This window comes from Ceratotherium simum, chromosome 14 (assembly GCF_057802395.1).
Source record: "Ceratotherium simum simum isolate JZ-2026a chromosome 14, ASM5780239v1, whole genome shotgun sequence".
Classification (NCBI taxonomy): Eukaryota; Metazoa; Chordata; class Mammalia; order Perissodactyla; family Rhinocerotidae; genus Ceratotherium; species Ceratotherium simum.
In genome coordinates this window covers 60,022,627-60,038,556 of record NC_141913.1, presented here as the reverse complement: position 1 = coordinate 60,038,556, position 15,930 = coordinate 60,022,627, and the positions used below count along the sequence as shown (strand labels likewise).

The window sequence follows — 15,930 nt, the reverse complement described above, 5'->3', positions numbered from 1 at the left end:
GCAGTTAAGTGCGCCCCCTCCGCTGTGGAGGCCCTGGGTTTGCCGGTTCGGATCCCGGCATGCACCCATGCACCGCCTGGCAAGCCATGCTGTGGCGGCGTCCCACATAAAGTGGAGGATGATGGGCACGGATGTAAGCCCAGGGTCAGTCTTCCTCAGCAAAAAAAGAGGAGGATTGGCAGATGTTAGCACAGGGCTGATCTCCTCACACACACACACACAAAAAACCCAGAAGACATAGAGTAATTTCAGTTCAATATTTTATTAATTAAATACTTATAGAGCACTTAATATATGCCAGGCACTATTTTAAGTACTTTATAAATATTAACTTATTTAATCACTCCAAGATATTTATCACTAAAAGAGATTAATTGACATAAACCTTACTCCAAGATGCAAAAGGATCTACTTCATTAGTTTCAGACACAGATTCTATTTTAGCCAACAGAATCCAAATTTGTCCCCGGCCAACATCTGGAAAGAAACTAGTATTATAATTCATTCTAACTTAGCGAACAAGACAATGAATGTGGAAGAAATCCTGAAAGGCAGTTCCCCAAAAAGAGTTCTCTCCCAATAAAAAGAAATTTAAATTTTATATTCAATACAACATGAATAATTAATCTATACTAAGTGCAAAAGAATCTTGCCTTTATTCCTTTATAAACAGGAAATCACTTATGCTAGGTTTTTATTTTAAGCATGCATTAAACTATGATCTTTGACAAGATGAGAGAATGACTTTCTGCCAGTCACACTGACATGCTCCTCAACAAACGGCACTCAGAGCTGTGACAAAAGTGACGCTGTCTGAACAGCGCTTTTTAAGAAGGATCTAGACCAGCCATCAAAAATACTGTTTTATCTAGTTGGGGCCTACGCTATATTCTTCTGCAATAAAAGCTATTAGATGATTTAAGTGACTACTTTATTATGACGAGTTTTCACCTATTAAAAGAATGTATTTAAGTGTTTTTAATTTTACTTAAAAATAGAAAAAATGGAAAAAATAAGAAAGTATAAGCATACCTGTAAGCTAAAATATTTTGCTTCTTCATATTTTTTCCTGAATAAATTACCTTCACAAATTTACTCGATTTATGTATTTCAAATGCTGATTAGCATGTATCATATAACATCTTTTTGGTCTATTTAATTTTAGAGTCTCAAGCCAATTAGTATAATTTCTGTATTAACATCCCCATTTTCATTTTCCCCATCCCAATCAACTCCCTTCCCTAATGAACCCTCACCAACAGAGATACCTATTTAATATTTTCTAATATGGATATGTGCAGAAAATATATAAAAGATAAGGGTAATTGGGGTTTTTTTGTATTTGTAGTTTAAAAAACTTTTAACTGTGGTAAAATATACATAACATAAAATTTACCATCTTAACCATTTTGGGGGGTTTTATTTTTTTGGTGAGGAAGATCAGCCCTGTGTTAACATCTGTTGCCAATCCCCCTCTTTTTGCTGATGAAGATTGGCCCTAACATCTGTGCCCATCTTCCTCTACTTCACATGTGGGACACCTGCCACAGTATGGCTTGATAAGCAGTACGTAGGTCCACACCCAGGATCTGAACCTGTGAACCCCGGGCTGCTGAAGCAGAGCGCGTGAGCTTCACCACCACGCCAGTGGGCCAGACCCTTAACCGTTTTTAAGTGTACAGTTGAGTCGTAGTGTTAAGTATATTCACATTGTTGTACAATCAATCTCCAGAATTTTTTCATATTGCAAAGCTGAACCTCTGTACCTTCCAAATAATAACTCCCCACGCCCCTTGCAACCACCACTCTACTTTCTTTCTGTGAGTTTGACTACCGGATACCTCATATAAATGAAATCATACAGTATTTGTATAATATATACATACATAATATCCTCAAAGTTCATCCATGTGTAGCATGTGTCAGAATTTCCTACCTTTTTAAGGCTGAATAATATTCCATGGTATGTATATACTACATTTTCTTTATCCATTCATTCATTGACGGGTTGTTTCTACCTTTTGGCTTTTGTGAACAACGTTGCGATAAATGTGGGTGTACAAATATCTCAAGATCTGCTTTCACTTCTTTTGGATAAACAGTGAGAAGTGGAAATGCTGGATAATATGGTAGTTCAATTTTTAATTTTGGGGGGAACCACCAAACTATTTCCATAGCAGCTGCATTATTTTACATTCCCACCAACAGTGCACAAAAGTTTCAATTTCTCTACACCCTTGCCAACACTTGTTATGTTCTTGCTTTCTTTCTTTTTTTTTTTTTGATAGTAGCCATCCTAGTGGGTCTGAGGTGATAAGAGTAAAGTTTTTTAAGTGGATTTCTCAGCTAGTAAGAAAAATATGATGAATATAAAATATAAAATTGGTAAGTATCATTTATAATGCTAACAAAGCTATCGAGAGAAGAACTATATTATAAGCAAAAAGTGAAAGCCTTTTCTTATTTAATAATATAAAGAATTAAGGAACAATAATTTCACTGGTCACTATATTCTAAATGTAAATATGTGTATCTCAGTTTATTTGTTCATAAGATTTTTTGAATGATTAGTTATAACAAACATCAGGCACAGTAAGCTCCCCTCAGTCAGAACATCATTCAGGAGAAGGACAAAGTGACAAATCAGACAGATTCTCAACGAGATTATATTAGATCACCAAGCAATGAAGAGATGAGATACGTGAAGCTGAAGGGAAATACATGTTTCCAATTATGGGAATATATGGATAAAATTTAAAACCCATGCATGCTTAATTTTAGAAATTGCTATGGTAATAGGAAAGAAATGGACTCCAAGAAATATTGCCATCTGATTTTCAACAAAAGTGAAAAGGTAGTTCTATAGAGAAAGCACAGTGTTTTCAACAAATGTTGCTCAAAAAAATAAGACACCCATATGTAAAAAAAAAAAAAATAAAAGAACCTCGACCTATACCTCATGTTATACAAAATTTGACTCAAAATAGGCCATAGACCTAAATATAAGATGTAAAAGCATAAACCTTCTAGAAGAAAGTACAGGAGTTAATCTTTGCAACTTGAGTTAGGCAAATAGTTTCTAGATAATATGTCAAAAGTACAAATTATAAAGAAAAAACATTAATGAACCGGACTTGGTGAATATTAAAGACTTTTGTTCTGTGAAAGACACTGTCAGGAGGAAAAAAGGACAACTCAAAGCCTGAGAGAAAGTATTTGAAAAGCATGTATCTGACACAGATCTTGTATCAAAAAATATATTAAAAACTCTCAAAACTCAATATCCCAATGAAAAAATGGGCAAAAATATTTCAATTGACACTTCATCGAACAAAATACACAGATAGCAAATAAGCATTAATAATCAACATCATTAGTGATCAATCAAACACAAATTAAAACCACAAAATACCACTAAACTCCTCTTAGAATGACTTAAAAATACTGAAAATACTAAGTACTAGTGAAGACACGGAGCAACTGGAACTCTCCCATGTTGTTGGTGGGAATATAAAATATACAGACACTTTGGAAAAAGTTTGGCAGTTTTCTTTAAAGTTAAATATATATATACCACATCATCCATGTATCTCATTTCCAGGTATTTACCCAAGAAATATGAAACCTTATATTAACACAGAAACCTATATGTGAATGTTTATAGCAGCTCTATTCTTAATTCCCAAAAAAGAATAAACAACCTAGATGTGGTATTTCACTGTGGTTTTGATTTGCACTTCTCTAACAAGTGATGATGCTGAGCATCTTTTCATGTGTTTACTGGCCATTTATATATCTTCTTCGGAAAAATAGCTATTCAGATCCTTTGCCCATTTTTTAATTAATTATCTGCCTTGTTCTTGTTGAGTTATAAGTGTTCTTTATATATTCTGGATAAAAGTTCCTTATCAGATAGATTTGCAATTTTTTTTTTCATTTTATAGGTTTTTTTCTTTTTATCTTCTTGATGGTGTCCTTTGAGGCACAAAAGTTTGGGTTTTTTTTTTTTTGTTTTATTTATTGAGGTAACATTGGTTTATAACATTATATAAATTTCAGTTGTACAGCATTATATTTCGATTTCTGTGTAGACTACATCATGTTCACCACCCAAAGACTAATTACCATCTGTTACTGTGCACATGAGCCCTATCACCCCATTCTCCCTCCTCCCTCCCTGCTTCTCCTCTGGTAACCACCAATCTAATCTCTGTATCTATGTGTTTGTTGTTGTTGTTTTTATCTTCTACTTGTGAGTGAAATCACATGGTATTTGACTTTCTCCCTCTGACTTATTTCACTTAGCACAATACCCTCAAGGTCCATCCATTTTGTCACAAATGGCAAGATTTCATCTTGTTTTATGGCTGAGTAGTATTCCATTGTATATATATGAAGTCCAATTTATCTATGTTTTTCTTTTCTTGACTTGCTTTTGGGGTCATATCCAAGAAACCACTGCTTAATCAAAGGTCACAAAGATTTGTTCATGTTTTCTTCTGAGGGTCTTCGAGTTTTAGCTCTCATATTTAGGTCTAAGATAATTTATGTTTTAGATAGATTATTTATGAGAATGCAAGGATTAGTATGCACACATACGTTTCCTATCCCTGTCCTATCCCTGTCTGGTGAGAAGGCCTACAGGCCTTCTTGCACAGGGTGCAAGAAGCAATGAGTACACCCTTGCAAAGGGTGCACAGAAGCAATGAGTACACACCGTATACATATCTTGGTTTCAAAACATCATTCTCCAATAAAAAGAACCAACACTCCTTAAAGAACAGGTTGATTTCATGGACCAGGGTAGGGAAACCACCAGATGAGCCTGGAGCACGCTGTGGTGCCAGGAAGTAAAGAAACGCTCATAAAAGAACGGGGGCCCGACAAAGGACACAGGAGCCCACCTGACAGAGCTCGCAATGGCCAAGCTGGAGCAGCGTGAGCAAGAAAATACATAACGATGATACCGAATAGTAAACCAGCGAGGACAATGAGTCCATACTGATAGAGATGATTAGAATAACAATAACTGGGAGAGCAGGGACAGATATTCCGTAAAGAAGGATTCCAATTAAATGCAGAAGGAATGAAGGAGAGAAAACCACCATTAGAACTCCACAGATTTTGTTGCAGGCAAGATCCACTAAAGAATGTCAAAATCAGTGGGCAGATGCTTGAGGAGAAACAGGTGATTTGCATAATCTGAAAGTATCTCCCTGGAGATGTGTATTAATTAAACAGGGGAAAACAGCAAGTTTGTAGTAGAGAAATATGAAGAGACCACCTTACTCAACTGATCCAGGTTGCATCATCCACCATGATGTACCCCTGATATGCTGTACATCTATTCTGGGGAATTCTTAAAAAACCTCGATTGAATCATGAGTAAACCTCAGACTAATGCAAAATAAGGGACATTCTCCAAAATAACTCATCCATATTCTTTAAAAGTGTCATGAAAGATAATGAAAGACTGAAAAAGTGTCATGGACTGGAGAAGACTAAGGAGACACAACAGCTGAAGGGCATGTTGGTTCCTGAGCTGAATTCTAGAAAAGAAAGATGACATGGTGGAAAAACGGGTGAAATCTGAATAAAGAATACAGTTTAGAAAGCAGTACTGTACCAGTGCTAGCGTCCTTGGTTTTGGTAATTGTACTATGGTTATACATGATGCAAACATTTGGGGAAGTTGGATAAAGGATATTCAGGAACTCCCTGTATTATTTTTGCAACTTTTCTGGAAGTTTAAAATTATTTCAAAATAAAAACTTAAAACAAGGACATCTTGCTAAATGGCAATTCTGTTCACTAAAAATAGAAACAAATGAAGTTGCAAATAAATAATAATGTACACTTTTTTCATCTTCTAAACTAAATTTCAAAGCTAACTAAACAGCATATCTCTATTTTCCTCATAATTTGAAAATTTTACAATGCTGTCCTTCACTAAATGGCTTCAATGGAAACAGCAACCTGCTACGCAGCATCAGCAGGAGAAGTTGTCAACACCTATCTTGCTTCTCTCAGATAAAACTGCATTTTAGTTGGGGTCAAGATATGTCTGTGACGGTGCGTAAATTTTTAAAAAATATAAATTGAATTAAACAGCTGATAAAGGTCTATATAAAAATAAAAGCCACATCAATCACCTGATAAAATCATACTGCCCTCACTATAACTTTCCACAATCAATTTTTTTCCCTTAAAATTTTGATAAATGAAGTTGTCGGGGGGATAAAATCACAATTTTGTTTCCTTTTTTTTTTTTTTTTATAGCTATTCTAACTTTCAGAGTTCAGTTAATGAATGCTGCAAATGTTGGTCCAGACAAGATGACAATTTTGCCCGCTGATGAGGTCATCATCCTGCCCTGTGCTGGTATAACCTTGCTGCAGCAAGGAAAGAACCCTAAAAGAAAGTTTTAATGTGGCTCTGAATTATACAGCTAATTATGCTAGCTAGGCCTCCAAGAAAGAAGAAGATAGAGTTTTTTCCGGAGAAAAATTAAAATCACTTTAACACTTCTCTTTAAGATCATGTAGCAAGGGGATGAGCCTGAGTGCTCTGACGGCCTGCAATTCATCAAAAATGATTAACTGAATGGATTTACATGAATTTCAGATATCTTTAGCCAAATCTATTAGGCGTTACTAACAAACACTGTATTTTAATTGTGTACTCCGACTTTATTTTAAATGCTGTGTATGTCATAAAGGACTTCACAGAACATTAAAATATACACTAGAAAGGACATTATTTCAGGATATTCTTTTTTTAAAAGTTTTTAAAATATAGAGTATAATAGGTGACAAAGAATAAAAATAATTCAAATAAATTAAGTCATAAGTTTTTACTCTGAAAAAAAGTTTTATATAGATCTTTTCTAGCCCTAACTTCGGCTATGTGCTCAGACCGTCATGCTACTATATGCATGACTACTAATACTAGACACATTTACACAGGTATGAGATTCATTACTGTTAATAGCAATTTGAAATAAATGCCAAAAATCATTTCAGTCCTTTCCATCTACTTTCCTACTATTAAAACAGCAATAAAGCCCAATACCTTTTCCTCAATGATAATTTTCAAAGATCTTTCATATGTATTATTTAATTTGAACCTCATATTCAAAAGAAAGGCTAAGCACTGTTATTCATTTTGCAGTTGGGAATACACAGAATGATTGAGTGACTCGCTTCAAGTCACACACCTCAATCACAATAAAGTCAAGACATTAAAACCAAGTTCATTTAACTCCATCCATCCATCCACCCCCCTACACCCACTCCTACCCTCGACCAGGCTCTGTACTAGGCAGTAGAAGTACAACTGTGAAAACATTTACCCTGGTGTGTTTTTTTTATTATCTTATACCATGCTACTTCCTAGTACACGTTTTCAGATAATCTGAAGTCTTAAAACTCCAAAATGTTAAGGCTTCCATGATAAGAATTGCATTAACTCATAGATGCCAATTTTTTCTTAAAGCTCCTGTATATGCAGAATTATGTAACTGGAAAACTCCTGCAGACAAACAGGCATGGACTTCACTCAGCAAGACAGTAGTTATGTATTCTCAAGCAAGTTAACCTCTTGAAAATTCAATTTTTAAAATCATTAACTTGAGAATAATACCTAGCAAAGAGATTTGTTTTGAAGATTTAATGGCCCAGAGAAAAGTCCGGCATAGACGCTATTACTACTCTTCCCCTTTCTTCCTTTGTAACTGAAAAGGCAAACATGACAGTGTAAAATAACGGAGTTCTTCAGTACTGCGTGCTACTCACCTACAACAGGAAACCATACCTAAACACAATCTGGATCTCTCTAGATCAGTTAGGACTGCCCTCCTGCAGGAAGGAAGAGGCAGAAGGGTGAACCAGAGACATACCGTGGCAAATGTTTCCTTAACCCTGATTTACCTGGGTTACCTAGTGTTGAGCAGATAAAGGAAGTTTTCAGACATACTGAAGGAAAGATAGAGAGAATATACTTATTCTTAAGCAGATTAAACTTTAAAATATTTAAGAATGTATAATTAGGAGATTCTTTAAAAACCTATTTCAGTATACCATTCAATAAAAGAATGAGTTCAGGCAGTCTGCTTAACTTACCAGTAAACAGTACATTTACTGATAAACATCCACAAATGAGATGATCCTGGATAGCAATTACATTACTGAAAAAGTAGGCTGATGAAAAATACTGCTTTTACACTGCTCACCCATTGACTATAAAGTATGTAAGATAGTTCTAAACTTAGGAACTCCAACAGGACTGAGAATGAGAAAGAGCTCGAACAGAAAGGCCTGTTTCCAAAATATCAAATCCGCCAGGCCGTGACAGACACGGAGGACACCGCCTTACAGAAGGCGCCAGAGTATTTCAGACAGGAGTTGGAAGGGAACAAAGACATTTAGCAGGCAGTTAAGAAAAACAGTAAATTAACCCATGGATGATGTCTGAGGTTAAAGAATCAAATTGTTGAACTGTTAATTATTTTAGGAAGTCTTTTGTTAGTGGTGAAGTATCAGGAGACTGGAAAACAAGGAATCCAGTCTGAAGGTTAAAAAGAAAGAGGGGAGAGGCTGAAAATTATAGAGCTCTAAGTCTAACATCTATATTAGGAAATAAATTTGAGATGATACTTATGGATGAGCTTAATGATACATCTGGAGAAGTACAATTTAATAGGAGTGAGTCAGCATGGATTTACCAAAGGCAATCATGTCAGAAAAAATTTCGTTCCTTTTTAGGTTGAAGTAATAATTGGTTTATGTAAGGGAGAACCAATGAGAAACTGTCAGGATTTTCTGAGATTTTTGGACCTTTTCATGAAATGAATTATTGTACAAAATGTCATGACATGTGTCAGAGCATCCAACTAACAAAAGGGGATGAAAGTAACGGGGTTAAAAATAGAGGCCCAAAGAATTTGTGAAAAGACTCCATTCTACAAGACTCTTTATATCAGACGCTAATGTTTTTAATTAATGATGAAGATCTTTAATACTAGGAAATTTGAATATACCGCTAAATGAGAAGGAATGGTTAAGATACAAAAGTCTACAGCTGTTTTTACTGCCATTGATTAAGCAGATAGGCTCAGAGGTGGAATATGAAATTTGATCTGCCTAAGTATAAAGTGATGCACTGGGACAGAATTAAGGAATATGATAAGTATAGTTTAAATGGTACTGGATTAGTTACCACTAGAAAGAAAAAGGATTTGGAGTTCTGATACGAGTCAAACTTTCACATTCTTATTCCTATAACTGGGTAAGAAGAAAATGCTATGGAATGCAGTTAAATAATACATTTTATAAGGAATAAAAAAATAGGTTATTTTAGAGAAGAATGAAAATCCTGATTTGTGAAGAGAATATGATAGATTCGTGTGCTATCACACTATACAGGTAATAATGTAATGTATATTTTTAAATGGTTAAGTCTTAATATATAAGGACTGATGAAAATCATACCAATTCAAACATGATTAAAAAAATGACAGTAGAAAAATAAAGGAAATTAGGGAAAATATCATATCATCACTAAATGCTTAATTTCCCCTGAAAAGAGAACACCGTTTGATCACTACCTTTAGAAAAGACATAAATATTTACTACATTTGAAGTCCCAGCTTCTCAGAGGAAAACATAAGATAAATCAACTTCATAGTCTTGATGCAGTGCTCATACTATTGGAAAGGGACGACCCCACAGCTGGTCTTCCAGTGGTCCTTTCCACAAGCACTGAGCATCACTTAAATAGCAAACAGGTTCTGTGAGCTGCAGAGGGATAACGACAAGTCTGCCACTTGGAATTCATGAGGTACAACAGCTCTTTCTTCTTAGGCACAAGCAGCAGAGCCTCTGCACGCTCACCTTGGCCCTGCCCTGGGCCTTCTCTATCTTCACCCCCGCTTCTTTCAGGTTATGTTTAAACTACTCTGTGATATAACCATCCAAGTCCAATTGAAGGTCACCTGAATTGCACACAGAAAGTGTATTTAATTCTTTCTCAAGGTGTAGTGAATGAACACCAAGCTTATTCATGGATAATGGAGATGTTAGAAATACAATTGCTAAAACTACAGAAGATCATTTTTGAGGTGAAATGAATTTCACTAAGTAAAAAAAAAATTGTACAATGACAAAAAGAATTCTGGTCACTTTTAACTGGAAGTCAATTTTGTGGGGATTAATGTGATTGTAAAATTTTATCATATTATATGTAGAGTGGACTTAAATGAACCTCTTTAGAAGTTTGGAGGGTAAAGGAATCCTGTTTGCTTGGTTTTTTTAAAGTATATAAAGAAAAGTGCACAACTCATAGAAGAGCTTGAGGAATTTTCTCCAACTGAACACACTGGTGTCCCAACATTAGGAATAAGCAACAGAGTATCAGTAGCACCTCCAGTCCCCATCCCAGTGACAGCTGCCCTCAAGGGATAACACACCCTGGTTTCCAACACCATAGATGAGTTTGGCTGTTTTGATACTTAATAAAAATGGAATCATACAGAATATACTCCTTTGTGGCTTAGTTCATCCAATGATACAATTGTGAGATTTATTCACATTGTTGCTTTGGTTGTGGCTCGTTCATTCTCATTGCTGTCCAGTATTCCATTAGGTAAATACACCACCTTTATACATTCTACTTGATGGGTATTTGGGTAGTTTCAGTTTTTGACTATGATGAACATACCAATAACTATATTAAGTATAAACACTAAAGTAAACGACTATTTCACATAAAAGATTAAAATTGTCAGAGCAGATAAAGAAACAAAATTCAGCTGAATGCAGCTTATAAGGAAGCTGGTGCAGCTATTCCAGTATGAAGCATAGTATGATGGCAAGAAGTATGACTATAGATAAAACGGAAAATTTCATAATTATAAGGGAATATATATATATTCTTTATCATAGGTGTATATGTGTATAAAACAATCCTAAAGTTCTGAGTATCCAGTGATATATCTTCAAAATAGGTAAAGCCAAAATTAACAGAATTAAAAAGAAAAACAGACAAATCCACAATTATAGCGGGCAATTTTAATATACCTCTCTTAGTTGATAGAGCTCGCATAAAACATATTGGTAAGAATACAGTCAATCTGAACAACACAGTGAACGAACTTGATGTAAGTGACTTACAGGGAACTACAATACAGCCCGGACAACACCATTATTTACATTCCTTTCTAGTATGTCTCAAACATTTACCAAAACTCACCATACACTGGGCATAAAGAAAGTGCAAACAAATTTCAAAGGACTGAAATAATTCAGATCATGTTCTGAAAGCACAGTAGATGTAAGCTAAAAATCAATTCATATTACTATTTCAATAGTTAACAAAAAGATAAGTAGAAAATCCCAAACTGCCTGAAAATTGAATACTACATTTCTAAATAATCCACTTTTATTTTTAAAATAACCACTTTTATCTTGTTTTTCGAAAAAAGCTACGAGCAAAATTAGAGCTCACATATAGCCTTTAGTCATTTTTCTACTTCCCTAAATTAATTGAGAAAAGAGACAATGGATCATTAACAGAAGCAACAGAGAAGGAGAAAACTGAGCAACCATGGATGCTAAGTCTTATCATGTGAAACAGTTCACACACCGTATTACCTCTTTGAGATGATACAAAAACTCTGTGTCATAGGCATCACTATCCTTATCCTACAAAGGGGAAAACTGAGGCCCACAGAGTTAAAGTTTCCAAAGTCATTCAACAAAGGAATGAGGGCTAAACTTAAAACCTATCCCACCTTAAAGGCCATGCCTACAGAAACACAGAAGGCTACAGCTTGGAGGGACTTGACGATTACTTGGAGGTAATTCAAACTCCTAACTTCTTCGATAAGGAATCTGAAGCTCAGAGACATCCAGAGATCTGCCAACCTTACAAAGTGGCCTGCAGGGACGTGACTCTGGTCTCCACGGAACTCAGGTTCTGCGGTCTTTGCGTAAATCACATCACCTACACAACTGCAGGTACATGTCAATGTAGACACACCCAGGGAAGCGCACAACCACAGGAAAATCTCTCTCTCTGCAGAACTGTTCCCCAACAAAAAATATCTTTTTTTTTTTTAATTTTTTCTTTATTGCAGTAACATTGGTTTATAACATTGTTAAAATATCTTATTTTAACATATAAATTTCCAAATGTTATCTCTACTAAAATTTAAAATACCCCAAATGACACTATTTACAGTCATTTTTGTTGCTGTTGCTTGATGTTTTCCTTCTAATGGTCTTTTAGATGTTTGGTAGACACGGCATAGCCAAGTCAGGATCAGAGTGATTTTGTCTGTTTTGGGGTAGTTTTAAATCAACCTTTTATTAAAAGAATTGCATAATATGCTTCACTGAATTTTGTTTACAAAATTCCCAACACATTAATAGTATAGATACCGGAGAAGGCAGCTGACAGTACCCTTCAGGACCAGGCATAAACCACTCTTAAGATTTTATATCACTGCCTGATATTTTACAGCACCGCCCATCAGGGATCCGTCAACTGTGGTGCCCATTTCCAGCACCAAGCAGTATGGAATGAAAAGCAGCAACAGCCTGATTCGACGTCTCACTTTATATGGAGGAAAGTTTGTTTCACACATCCTTAAATGTATTACAGACGATTCAGAATCAAAAGGTTAAAAAGTCAGTCAGTCTAAAAAACTTTATCTTTTTAAAGTTTTCTCTTAACCGAGCTAGGTTTATCAAAGCAAAACTATTACTGAAGAGCAATATTGCCATGCATAGAGAAGAATAAACAATTGACACCCCATTTGTACCACCTGGATTTCATTTGTGAAAATACTGAGGAATGCTGCTATGACTTAAGTAGAAAAAAGTTTCTAACATAATTATAAAAATACTAACAGAAAACCAGGATTATAAACACATGAGCATGACACACATACAAAAGGAAACGAGGATAATTTCTCTTAAAACTTTTGTATGCTAATGACATCTCAAAGTGCATCCCCAAGGAATGTGTGCAGCACCAGCGCAGCAACAGCGTAAGCAAGGCTGTCATCCTTTCCGCGCAGAAGGAGGAAAGGGATGCATTTCTATGGTCTTCAATTAGCCTCCTCCTCCTTTCTGTGGTGTTTACTTCATTTAAAAGTTAGAGATATTTTATTTTAGGGAAATAACTCATTTTTAATGTCTAATTGGAGCAACGGAAGGGAGAGACAGAAGATGTCAAGACTGCACCTTGAGAAGTAGGCGCGGCAATACTACCTTGGAAAATGGTCCTGTGCTGACAACAACCATCAGTCTAGACTGTTCTATTTGGTTGTTTCCTGAAGCACCTCCTTTCATAGGCAGTATTTCTGGCATCTGTATTGTCATGCATTCATATTAACGAAGAATCCATAGGTACTGATGACCAGAAGATATTTCAACTTGACTTTACCTGTTTTTGTGAACTAAACGTGATAAACTGTCGAGTTCAAAACATTTTCAGTAACAACCCCACCAAAATGCAAAGAGGATTGACCTCTGTTTTTCTTTTTCAAAAACACCCCTGGATACAACAGAGATTACTAAATAAGACATTCTACCATTACTTTAAAAAGTTGATCATATGAGCATAAACAGAGAAATCTGAAAGAACACATCAGCAGAAAACAATCTCATATGTAGACATTGTCAAATGCATTAAAAATATTATTCTAACTCAAATTACTCATCAAGTTCTGTTTTCTTTACTGTGATATTAGATGAGCAAATATTGTATATATATGTTGCAAATGAAGTCTTGCATTTGGGGTGGGATTTCCTCATGACTTTCAAACACTACTGTCACACCTCCAGCATCACCACCAACACTCACTCTCCCCTTTGCTCATACTAGACATAAAAGGTACTGTGCTAAGAACTTCATAGCCATCATCATTTTAAATTCTCCCAACGATCTTCTAAATAGATACTACTACATAGATTTACATATGAGAAATCTGAGGCATGAAGAGGTTAGTCTGCCTGAGGTCATAAGGTCAATAAGGGAAGAAGTGGAGTTTAACTGTAGACCTAACTGATCCCAAAGCATCTGCTTAAAACACCCCCTGTATCACCTGGCATGATTTACATATAGTACTGTGTGGGCTACATTTTGGAACTTTCTCTAAGTTTCCTTCAAGGTAAGTATTTCCTCAAATAGATCTCCACATCCATAATCCATCACTTTGTTGTTCTGCACAGTAAGAATTCAACACTCAAGGCGTGCTTGTATATTAAAGCAAAAGCTGGGCTACAGGAATAGATTTGCGTAAGCCTGCAATTGTTGCTATACTTCTGATTCTTCCAGAATCTGACTTCGAATCCAACCAGGATGGAATAATCTTGGCAGCCTCTGCCATCACCAACATGCCCCTAGAACCCGTGTGACAGGTTCTCCTGATCCTGGGAAATGAGTGGCACTATGTTACCCCATCCAAGTTGTTCTGCTCTCTCTCCTCAGTCACATCCTCTTCCTTTCCAAGTATTCACTGGACAACGGTGGTACAAAGGGATAGGGTATAACATTTTAAATCACAAACATTTTTTGAAAAAAATTAAAAGTTTTACCAATTAGTCAAAATATGAAGCTCAAACAACCATCATTTCAGTTCAACTGTGTCTTGAATATTTGCTATTATTAACTTTGTTGTCCTGGGATGATAGTTTTGTCATATTTGCTCTTGATAAAATACAGTTGAAAAGACCTGTTTTCATGGTTGAGTGGGATACGAACAGAATGTACTTTTTTATAAGTCTTGAAGCAGATACTATCACATACTTGACCACATTAAAACACATGATGGTAATGTACAAACAGCATTAAAACTAATGTGATGAATGAAATGAAATCCTCTTAAAAACCAAAAGTATTTTACCAGTTTTAGTTCCTTACCAGCATGCAAGTAAGCCAGGTCAGGGTTTTCGATGTCAGGATGCTGTTCTTTCAAGTGGTTGCGGAATTCCACAGGGACGTTGGTTCCATAGTCACACTTGGGGCAGTTGTACATCTTGACCCCCTCGTGTTTGCCAGTATGTAAAATGTGTTTGCGGATGTTTTCAGCACAGTTTGACCTACGAAGTAAGAAAGAAAAGTAAACCGAATTAAGGTCAAATCAATAACATCAGACCACAAATAATGATATTAGCTAACTCTTATGTGGGCCCTACTATGTGTCAAGTACTATTCTGAGTGTTGTACTCATATAATTAACTTGTATAATACATTAATCCTATGAGGCTGGTAGTTTTTTTAACCCTGGTGCTAATTCTTAAGTTGGCCTCTTAGCTTAGTGATTCACATCTATGCAGAAGGGATTCACTTTGCATTTTTATGCAAAATCCCAGGTTCTATGATTTTAATATCAAATTATTCTGGTACCACTTGAGGGCAGTGAAGGAGTTTCCTTAACCCCCAGAACACACCATTCCCCACTGAGGAGAGGTACAAAGGAAGCACCGTCACGTCCACTGAACAGAGGATTAAGGAAACAAAGAAGCTTTGGCTTTAAGTTCTGTCAAGTGAGCTGCTTATAAGTAAGGCTCTAACACAGTTTAAAGATAGAAACATAGCTAGAAACAGTCCTGCAACCCCATGTTTGGGCAATGTGTTAAGTGTCAGTGAGTATTCTGTGTTGGTGTAGGTTTTTAAGAATGATGGACTGAAAAATACAATAAGGTCTTTATCTTGTGCACCAAATCGCCTCTGAAAATAGGAGTAGGTTCCTCTCCCACTGTTTTCCTGCCAATTCAGAAATGCAAGGCCTGAAACGACAAGAAGACTGGGAAAAGGATGCTGCTCTGTGAGGCAAACTGTTCTGCCTGCTCCTTCATCCCTCTCAGCATCTTGGCATCAGAGACTACACAACTAGACCGTTGCTGAACACACACACACAGCTGT

At 35.9% G+C, this 15,930-nt stretch overlaps 1 protein-coding gene across 1 annotated transcript in view; it reads right to left on the bottom strand.

Annotated features, from left to right (window-relative positions):
- ZNF407 (zinc finger protein 407) overlaps positions 1-15,930 on the bottom strand; it is a 458,423-nt gene that overhangs the window by 133,764 nt on the left and 308,729 nt on the right. Inside the window, exon 8 of the mRNA XM_004422642.3 lies at positions 14,926-15,104. Within this exon, the coding sequence (XP_004422699.1) occupies positions 14,926-15,104 (179 nt within the window). The remainder of the gene's footprint in view (positions 1-14,925; positions 15,105-15,930) is intronic.